Source organism: Trichosurus vulpecula, chromosome 7 (assembly GCF_011100635.1).
Source record: "Trichosurus vulpecula isolate mTriVul1 chromosome 7, mTriVul1.pri, whole genome shotgun sequence".
In the NCBI taxonomy this organism is placed as follows: Eukaryota; Metazoa; Chordata; class Mammalia; order Diprotodontia; family Phalangeridae; genus Trichosurus; species Trichosurus vulpecula.
This window is the reverse complement of record NC_050579.1, coordinates 124406860-124418278: the sequence shown is the minus strand read 5'-3', so window position 1 is coordinate 124418278 and position 11419 is coordinate 124406860. Positions and strand designations below refer to the sequence as shown.

Here is an 11419-nt window from a genome sequence, read left to right as displayed (position 1 = left end):
GAAAATCCATATTTTGCCTTGGAGCATTATACTCAGTTTTGCTGGGTAGGTGATTCTTGGTTTTAATCCTAGCTCCAGGGGGCTGAGCCAAGATGGCAGCTGGAAAGCAGGGACTTGAGTGAGTTACCTGCCAGGTCCCTCCAAAAACCTATAAAAAATGGCTCTGAACAAATTCTAGAACTGCAAAACCCACAAAATAGCAGAGGGAAACAGGGCTTCAGCCGAGGAAAACCTGGATGGTTGCTGGGTGAGGTCTATCCCGCATGGAGCTGGGAGCAGAGGGGAGCTGAGCCTAGCATGGGCTGCAGCAGGGCCAACCTGACCAGGAACAGGGCAGAACAGGCCCTAGCACCCTGAATCAGTGAGCTGTGGCAATTACCAGACTCCTCAACCAACAAACACCAAAGACAACATAGAAGGTTAGTGGGAAAAGCTGCAGGGGCAGAGTGAAAGAAGGAGTTCACGGTTCGGCCACCACCCCAGGGACAGCAGGGGTGGTGCAGCTACAGGACTATAACTGTGGTTGCTTTTGGCCCCGGGCCCACCCTGTGGGAGAAATTAAGTGGCAGATCAGAGCAGGAGTGCAGAGCCTGCTGAAGATCTGAGTCCATTCTGGGTTGGTGGTTCTTGGGGAAGGAGGAGTGCTGGTGTGGCAGAGCTGGTGCATCCCCCTAAGCTTGGAACATAGTTCTCTTAACTCTACAAGCAGTCATACCCCGCTGAAAAACCCAAGGGTCAAGTTAGTTGGCTGGGAACAACCCCAGTTAGTGAAAACACATTCAGATTCAGTCTCAGACTTTGGAATCTTTCTTTGGTGACAAAGAAGACCAAAACACAGAGCCAGAAGAAGTCAACAAAGTCAAAGAGCCTACATCAAAAGCCTCCAAGAAAAACATGAACTGGTCTCAGGCCATGGAAGAGCTCAAAAATGATTTGGAAAAGCAAGTTAGAGAAGTAGAAGAAATATTGGGAAGAGAAATGAGAATGATTCGAGAAAACCATGAAAAACAAGTCAATGACTTGCTAGAGGAGAACCAAAAAAATATGGAAAAATACTATTAAAAAATAGACTAACTCAAATGGCAAAAGAGCTCCAAAAAGCCAATGAGGAGAAGAATGCCTTGAAAAGCAGAATTAACCAAATGGAAAAGGAGGTCCAAAAGACCACTGAAGAAAATACTACCTTAAAAATTAGACTGGAGCAAGTGGAAGCTAGTGACTTGATGAGAAATCAAGATATTATAAAACAGAACAAAAGGAACGAAAAAGTGGAAGACAATGTGAAATATCTCATTGGAAAAATGACTGACCTGGAAAGTAGATCCAGGAGAAATAATTTAAAAATTATTGTACTACCTGAAAGCCATGATCAAAAAAAAGAGCTTAGATATCATCTTTCAAGAAATTATCAAGGAGAACTGCCCTGATATTCTAGAGCCAAAGGGTAAAATAGAAATTGAAAGAATCCACCTATTGCCTCCTCAAAAAGATCCCCAAAAGAAAACTCCTAGGAATATTGTCGCCAGGTTCCAGGGCTCCCAGATCAGGGAGATAATACTGCAAGCAACCAGAAAGAAACAGTTTGAGTGTTGTGGAAACACAATTAGAATAATACAAGATCTGGCAGCTTCTACATTGAGGGATCAAAGGGCTTGGAGTACAATATTCCAGAGGTCGGTGGAGCTGGGATTGAAACCAAGAATCACCTACCCAGCAAAACTGAGTGTCATGCTCCAAGGCTAAATATGGATTTTCAATAAAACAGAGGACTTTCAAGCTTTCTCAGTGAAAAGACCAGAACTAGATAGAAAATTTGGAGCACCTCCTCCCCTTCAGCCTGCACGGTGCTGTCTCACCGGTGAGCTGGCGGTGAGAAGGAACTGCAGGCAGGCCCAGCCCGAGCTGCATCGAGCCTTGTCCCGCCACCCGCCATGGAGTACCTTATCGGGATCCAGGGGCCCTACTACATCTTGGTGGCCTCGGACCGCATTGCCTCCAGCAACACCATCCAGATGAAGGACGATCATGACAAGATGTTTAAGATGAGTGAGAAGATCTTACTTCTGTGTGTTGGAGAGGCTGGAGACACTGTGCAGTTTGCTGAATGCATTCAGAAAAATGTACAGCTCTACAAGATGCGCAATGGATATGAATTGTCTCTCACAGCAGCAGCTAACTTCACACGTCAAAATCTGGCTGACTACCTCCGAAGTCGGACCCCATACCATGTCAATCTCCTGTTGGCTGGCTATGATGAGCATGAAGGACCCTCAGTGTACTATATGGACTACGTGGCAGCCTTGGCCAAAGCTCCATTTGCAGTCCACGGTTATGGTGCCTTCTTGACCCTCAGCATTCTAGATCGTTACTACAAACCAAGTATCATGTGTGAGGAGGCAGTAGAGCTTCTGAAGAAATGTCTGGAGGAGCTCCAGATGCACTTCATCCTGCACCTACCATCCTTCAGTGTCCAGATCATTGACAAAGATGGCATCCATGAGCTGGACACCATCCTCCCTTCCAAGAGGAGTTCCTAACCCCTCACTGCCCCCCAACTGATCCCACCGGCCAGGTCACTTTTTTGTGACTGGCTCCTTTACTATTGTTTTCTATACTTCTGAAATTCACAGAGAACTAGATACCAATAAAGCTGGATAATGACAAAAAAAATAAATAGAAAATTTGACTTTCAAACACAAGAATCAAGAGAAGCATGAAAAGGTAAACAAGAAAGAGAAATCATAAGGGACTTACTAAAGTTGAACTGTTTTGTTTACATTCTTACTTGGAAAAAGGATGTATATGATTCATGAGACCTCATTATTAAGGTAGCTGAAGGGAATATGCATATATATGCATATATATTTGTGTGTGTATGTATGCATAGATGTATGTGTGTGTGTATATATATACATATGTATATATACACATATATATACATATATATGCATATATATATATATATATATATATATATATATATAGACAGAGGGCACAGGATGAGTTGAATATGAAGGGATGATATCTAAAAAACAAAATCAAATTAAGGGATGAGAGAGGAATATATTGAGAGAGGGAGAAAAGGAGAGATAGAATGGGGTAAATTATCTCGCATAAAAGTGGCAAGAAAAAGCAGTTCTGTAGGAAGGGAAGAGGGGTCAGGTGAGGGGCAATGAGTGAATCTTGCTCTCATTGGATTTGACCTGAGGAGGGAATACCATACACACTCAATTGGGTATCTTACCCCACAGGAAAGAAGGAGGAAGAAGATAAAAAAGGGGGAATAATAGAAGCGAGGCAGATAGGGGGAGGAGGTAATCAAAAACAAACACTTTCAAAAAGGGACAGGGTCAAGGGAGAAAATTCAATAAAGGGGGATAGGTTAGGAGGGAGCAAAATATAGTTAGTCTTTCACAACATGAGTATCATGGAAGGGTTTTTACATAATGATACACATGTGGCCTATATTGAATTGCTTGCCTTCTTAGGGAGGGTGGGTGGGGAGGGAAGAGGGGAGAGAATTTGGAACTCAAAGTTTTAAAAACAGACGTTCAAAAACAAAAAAAAGAAAAGTTTTTGCATGCAACTAGGAAATAAGGTACACAGGCAATGGGGCGTAGAAATTTATCTTGCCCTACAAGAAAGGAAGGGAAAAGAGAATGGGAGGGGAGTGGGGTGATAGAAGGGAGGGCTGACTGGGGAATGGGGCAACCAGAATATACACCATCTTGGAGTGGGTGGGAGGGTAGAAATGGGGAGAAAATTCACAATTCAAACTCTTGTGAAAATCACTGCTGAAAACTAAATATATTAAATAGATTAAATAAAATTAAAGAAAAAGAAAGATAATGCTAGCTCCTTTGACCTCTGGAATATCATATTCCAAGCCCTTCAATCCCTTAATGTAGAAGCTGCTAGGTCTTGTGTTACCCTGATTGTGTTTACACAATACTCAAATCGTTTCTTTCTGGCTGCTTGCAGTATTTTCTCCTTAACCTGGGAACTCTGGAATTTGGTGACAATATTACTAGGAGATTTCTTTTGGGGATCATTTTCAAGAGGTGATTGGTAGATTCTTTCAATTTCTATTTTAGCCTCTTGTTCTAGAATATCAGGGCACTTCTCCTTGATCATTTCTTGAAAGATGATGTATAGGCTCTTTTTTTGATCATGGCTTTCAGGTAGTCCAATAATTTTAAAATTATCTCTCCTGGATCTGTTTTCCAGGTCAGCAATTTTTGCAATGAGATATTTCACATTGTCTTCCATTTTTTTTCGTTCCTTTTGTTCTGTTTTATAATATCTTGATTTCTCATCAAGTCACTAGCTTCCACTTGCTCCAATCTAATTATTAAGCTAGTATTTTCTTCAGTGGTCTTTTGGACCTCCTTTTCCATTTGGCTAATTCTGCCTTTCAAGGCATTCTTCTCCTCATTGGCTTTTTGGAGCTCTTTTGCCATTTGAATTAGTCTATTTTTAAGGTGTTATTTTCTTCAGTGTTTTTTGGGTCTCCTTTAGCAAGTCATTGACTTATTTTTCATGATTTTCTTGCATCACTCTCATTTCTCTTCCCTATTTTTCAACTACTTCCCTTACTTGATTTTCTAAATCCCTTTTGAACTTTTCCATGGCCTGAGACCAATTCATATTTTTCTTGGAGGCTTTTGATGTAGGCTCTTTGATTTTGTTGACTTCTTCTGGCTGTATGTTTTGATCTTCTTTGACACCAAAAAAAGATTCAAGAGTCTGAGTCTGAATCTGCATCCTTTTTCACTGCCTGGCCATGTTCCCAGCCAACTACTTGGCCTTTGAGCTTTTTGTCAGGGTATGACTGCTTGTAGAGTAGAGAGTGCTTTGTCCCAAGCTTTAGGGGCTGCGCCACTGTTTTCAGAGCTACTTCTACACAGCAAGCTCTGCCACACCAGTGCTCCTTCTCCCCCAAGAGCCACCAACCAGGACCACGACCCAGATCCAAGCAGGATAAAGCAGGCTCTGCATTCCCACTCTGATCTGCTGCTTAATTCCTCCCACTGGGTGGGCCTAGGGCCAGAAGCAACTGCAACTGGAGCTCTGGAAGCAGCCGCAGCATTGCAACACCTCTGAAGCCCCCAGGCCTGGGCCAACCACACACTCTTCTCACTCCAATAAAGCAGTTTTTCCACTAACCTGCTCTGTTGTCTTTGGTGTTTGTGGGTTAAGAAGTCTAGTAACTGTCACAGCTCAATGATTCAGGGCCCTACAGCCCGTACCACCTGGCTCCCAGTCTGGTTGGCCCTGGCGCCCCATGCTGGGCTGCACTCTGCTCCCAGCACCATGTGATAAACCCTTCCCAGAGACCATACAGGCTGTCCTGGGCTAGAGTCCTGCTTCCCTCTGCCGTTTTCTGGGTTCTGCAGCTCTAGAATTTGTTCAGAGCCATTTTTACAGGTGTTTGGAGGGACCTGGGGGAGAGCTTAAGCTAGTCTCTGCTTTCCAGCCATCATCTTGGCTCCATCCCCCTGAGAGTTGTTTTTTTTTAAGAGGGAAAGAAAAGAAAGAAAAAGGAGAGAGGAAGAAAAGAAGGGAAGGTAAGAGTCAGGAGAGGAGGGGAAAGAGAGTAGAGGATAAAGTTAAGTCTGGATAACCTGAACACATCAGAAAGGAAAGTTTGAATGATACCATAGGTAATTTTATTATCTTCAACTGTATGTGATATAGTAAATGGGATTTAGGTTAACTAATTGACTAAAAAAGTCATTGAAGGAACTATTTTAATTTTAGAATCATGCAGTGGGAAGGAATCTTGGAGATTGTACAATCCAAACCAGTAGTTTTATTATAGATGAGGAAACTGAGGTCCAGGGAGATGTGATTTGTCTAGAATCCTACAATTAGTTGCACAGCAGAGATTAGAAGTTCTAAGCACCAAGACACCTGTAACGGCAACCATACTGGCACACCCAGGATGGCTGCTAGCACAGGTTCTTAGACCTGCTTTTCTAGGAAACACTGCTCAAAAAGGGGTTAACAATCCCACTTTTAATTACATTCACTAGTATAGGGGAAGGGTCAGCACTCTGAACTTCAGAGAAAATACAAACAGAGAAAATACAGAGAAAAAGTACAAGCAGAGAAATAAAGACCACAGACAGGGCTCTTAACTGCCTGAATCAAAGTGATATTGCTATACACTTTATATGCACCACTGGATCAAGTGAGCCTTTACCTCTGAACAATCAGAGAGCTCTGAACATATTGGGAGATCTGAACGTACGACTACTTAGAGTCTCAACCAGGGAATCACAAGATCCTTTTCATGAGTGAACCCCCAAAGCAAAATACCAACTCAGCATATATATCTATACACTTCTCAGAGCCAGAAGGCATCACAACCCTCATTACTCAGTGCCTAATTAGAAATTAGCAGAGGGTGTGAAAGCCTTCCTACAAGCAAACCTTCCCTAAGCAAGTTTCCCTTAATGGGCCCCACGTAAGGCCTATTAATGGGCAGGGAATATCTTATACCCCATTAATCTTACAACACCCAGCCCAATGGACTTTCCACAAAAAGATACAGCTTCCTAATAGAGAATGGTTTGTAATGCAATGTAACACATCTTCTAAGTAAGTGAAAAGTCCCCAAAATGTTTGTTCTCTGAAGTAGCTATACCATGAACTCATAGAAAGAATCAATGTTATAAAAACACTGGTCTATAATTCAGAAGACTTGGATTTTAGGTCATATTCTGAAATTAACTAACTCTGAGACTAGGGGCAAGTTATTTAACCTTTTTCAGCTTTAATTCCTCATTGTAAAACGATGCTTAAAATACCTACTCTGCCTAATAATAAATGGCAATCATAGAATGTTTTTAAGTTTACAAAGTACTTTACAGATAGTATAGCCTTAGAACAACCCTGTGAGAGTGGTACCACAGTTATTATTCAACCAATAAATCAACAGGCATTTATTAAGTGTCTACTATGTGCCAAGATGACACCAGATCGGAAGCTCTATCCACTGTGCTGCCTATCTGCCCCTATTTTATTCTCTTTCACTTGTTTGGTTAAAAATATATTTCATACTCAAACTGGGAAGAGCTAGAGAGAAGGGAACCAGACTGTTTTTTTTATCTGGGTTAAGTACAACAGAACAAGTATGACTTCATCACTAAATGACCACACACTGTATTGAAAATCTCCAGAAGGTGGACGTATATCAAATGAGTAGTTGTAAGTCATTAATTGTAAGGATTATGTTAAAAATCTCTTCCAAGACCCAAGAACTATGGAATGATTATGAAAGTAACTAAACTAATTTCTTTTCCAAGACTGTTTCACCTCCATCAATTGACTCTAGAAAGTGGGCAAAGAGTAGGTAATAACTGTTACCGAAAGAGGTTGTATAGTCTTCCACTGGCCTCCTAGCAGGAAGTCCCCTTTTGTCTACAACTACCCAAGGTGGTCCTGGAGCTCTCCATACAGCTAGGTGGTATAGTGGTTAGAGTGCTAGGCTTGCAATGAGGAAGATTTGAGTTCAAATCTTCATTAACATACTTCCCAGTCATGTCAACCTCAGTAAGTCACTTAATTTCTCATTCTCAATTTCCTACAACTACCTCACAAGGTAGTGGTAAAGATTGTATGAAATAAGCTATATAAAGGCCTTTGCAAACTTTAAGCACATATAGATACTGGCTATTATTAAGAGCAGTGTGTTGTAGTGGAAAGAACACTGATGACTCACATAGAATTGAAGTAGAGAAGGGTGAGCTTCTAGAAGGGGAGAGCTATGGCAACCAAAAGAAAAGAAGAGTCTGATATGTTTTTGCCCTCATTTTTTATTTAATAGACAGTGCAGAAAACTAGAGAATTTAATATTACAGATAATATCATAAAAATTAGAAGTAGTTCATATATCTTTCACAAAATATGTATGAGATGTAGCTTTAATTAAACAAGAGATAGAGGATAAAGTAAAGATAGGGATAAAATGGATAGCACTGATTACATGAAATTGAAAAGCTTCCATACAAACCAAATTAATTCACCTAGGATAAGAAAAGAAATAGTAAAATGGGGGAAATTTTATAAACTTCTTTCTTAGGTAGGTAAAAGTTTGGTACATGAGATATTATAAACAACTAAACACCTATGTTCATATATAAGAAATGATCTTATTAATGTAATATAATACAATTATTATTAATATAATAAGTAAATATACAAATAAAGTGTGTCACAGATCTATGGTATATATGTTGTGTTTTACATATATGTACTTATGATTTATGTATATACATACAGACACACACTGGGATAAGAGCCAATTCAGAGTTCATGTACAGCAGCACCAGCTGTGAGCCTTGGAGGCAACCTTGACAGCAGAATCAGCAACTTTGGGAACTCTAAGCCTAGAGGTAACAAATTGGTCAGACAATTGGTCAGAAAGAGATTACAGGAGACTCTTTGCTGGCACTGAGTGCAGCTGGCACTGATTGGCAACTCTATTGCCTATAAGCAGTTCTGGGTTGCAGTCCTCTAACTGCCTATAAGCAGTTCTGGGTTGCAGTCCTGGGGTGGAAAAGGGCCCCTGTGGTTGGTCACAACCAAGCAGGGTACTTGGTCCCAGTTCCACAGCCAAGAGGGGTTCTGTCTTTTGCAGATGCAGAGAAGCAGGGACCCTTCCTGGGTGAAATACCAGAGTGTATACCAGGAGAGCAGTAACCAAATCTCTCTCCAGATCACACCATGTTGGAAGCATTGAAAACTTGTACACCTCTAGAACTAGCTCTGAAAATAGCAGTATGAAAAATCCAGAAGCTTGGAATAGTGTCTCCCCACCCCTAGGTGAGCAAAGTTCAACTTCAACATAAAGTTCAAAGTCAAGAAATAGACTGGAACAAACAACAACAAAAAGAATTTGACCAGGGAAGGCCAAAATGTAAACTTATAAGAAAACTATAATGTAAAAACAGCTACAAGTAAAGCCTCAAAAATGCTAATTGTACTGAAGGTCAATAAAAATTCCTGGAAGAGTTAAAGAAAGAGATAAGAGTGGTAGAAGGAAAATTGAAAAAAAGAAATGAGAGAGAGGCAAGAAAATTATGAAAGGAGAATTCACAGTTTGGTAAAAGAGGCACAAAAAGGTATTGAAGGAAAAAAACCTCCTTAAAAAGCAGAATAGGCCAAATGAAAAAGGAGGTACAAAAGCTCACTGAAGAAAAGAACTCCTTAAAAATTACAATTAGGCAAGTGGAAGCCAATGACTAAATGTTTATAGCTGTTCTTCTTGTATAGCAAAGAATCAGAAATTGAAGGGATGTTCATCAATTAGGGAATGGTTGAACAAGATGTGGTATATGATTGTGATGGATTACGATCGTGTTATAAGACATTATGGGGGTGGGGTGGTTTCAGAAAAACTTGCAAAGTGAAGTGAGAAAAACCAGGAGATCATTGTGCACAGACAGCAATATTGTCACGATCAACTGTGAAAGACTGGGCTACTCTGATCAATACAATGATCCAACAGACTCATGATGAAAAGAAATGCCATCCACTTCCAGAGACAGAACTGATGAACTCTGAGCACAAATTAAAGGCTAATTTTCTCACTTTGTTTTTCTTGCTTTTTGTGATATGGCTAAAATGGAAATATGTTTTGCATGAAAAAAATTATTTGTTATATAGATGCCTCTCCAGGAAGAGATAGGGAATACTGGGATAAATTTTGGCATGTAAAAAAAATCAGGAAAGATGGAAGAAAGGAAAAAAAGAAAGGAAGGAAGGAAGAGAGAGAGAGAGAGAGAGAGAGAGAGAGAGAGAGAGAGAGAGAGAGAGAGAGGAAAACATTGTATAAACTCACCTTAATCTGACTTTAAAGTAGTTAGTGTACATTCTATGAAGCTATGAGGAACATCAGGAAGAATGTAATGGGGAAATTTTAACTGGGCCCCATTTAAACAGAGAGATAACAACAGACCAATAAAGGACTCATAAGAGAGGGGTGGAGAAACTCTCAAACACAGGAATGTATTTCTTGGTACTGACAGATAATTGGAGAAGTTGGTTTTAACAAATGGGTATGAGGGATGGCTAGCATGCATGCTTTGCCCCAAATTTTCTAGTGAAGGTTATAAGACCATAGCTCATTTCATTACATATTATAGTACTTTGAAAAGCCTTTGATATCCATTATCTCCTTTGATCTTCACAAAGCCATTCACAAGCTGGTTCCATCATACCTTTTATGGATTATTATTTTGTAAGTGTAATACAATGATACAATACTTCCCTTCATGAACTCTATGGTCTTGCTAATCTGGCCTTCTTGCTGTTCCTCACAAATGACATTCCATCTCTCGTCAATATGCTTTGGCATTGAAATTCTCTCCTCAGAAATTTTGAATTTCTAGCTTTTAGAATTTAGAATTCCTAACTTCCTTTAAAGCATATTTCAAATGTGAATATCAACTAATGAAAAATATCAGCAATGGAGAAAGATAATGGAAAGGGTTAACAAATGGAAGTGATGAGAGGTCAATGGACAAACACTAAAGTATTGCTCAGCACAGCAGAGAACAAAAGAAAACTTATAAGAAAGCAAAGAAAAAATGGACAGCTCTGACAACAATATGTAGTACTTATTATATAGGCTTTTGTGAAATGGAAATTTATTGCTGTATATTTTGAATCCTCTCATGTTCTGCTGTGCACATGGCAATGCTTTTCCCCCCTTTTCTTATTTTGTATTTAAGTTTAATATTTAAGTCCATAGTATGTTTATTTTTCTTTTCTTATTGTGTATTCAAGTTTCAGCATTTCAGTTTAAAAAATATAAAAGAAAAAAAAGTATAGCCCAGAATTACCTGATACTTTGAACTTAGCTTTCACTGCATTGGCATACACATTAAACACAACATAGGCCAACACATTTATACTAGATACTGAAAGCAAAGGGATCCAAAACATATTCTTTTGCCCCAAATAAACTGGAATATGGGTCTCTCTGTGTTAGCAAATATCAGATTTTCTAGCTTGTTTAGAGAGGTACATGGGAAGTTAATATTATGAAACATGCTCTTACTTTCTAACTAAGGATTGAGTGTGTATACACAACACATATACATATGTATATATATATATATATATACACGTACATGCACACATATATACATGTATGTGTATGTATGTATAATCTCAAAGGTACCATAGAGTATTTTATTTGGAAATATTCAATGCAAACAAAACTCTAATATTAATCATAACATACATAATAGAATCTTGGAGTTGGAATAAGCCTCAGAATTCATATAGTCTAGCTCCTACGCACATCACGCATCTTATCTATAACATCCATGGCTAATGTTTATCCAACCTCTGCTTGAGGATGCCCAATAACAGGAAATTCACTGTTCCCCTAAGGCAGCCCATTCCC

General features: G+C 39.6%; 1 protein-coding gene across 1 annotated transcript; it reads left to right on the top strand.

The window, feature by feature from the left end:
• Positions 1-1931: 1931 nt before the first annotated feature.
• Positions 1932-2664, top strand: LOC118858326 (proteasome subunit beta type-2-like). Its single transcript, XM_036768822.1, has one exon. It carries the CDS (start codon positions 1932-1934, stop codon positions 2535-2537), a length of 606 nt encoding a protein of 201 aa, XP_036624717.1. The 3' UTR covers positions 2538-2664.
• The last annotated feature ends 8755 nt before the right edge of the window (positions 2665-11419 follow it).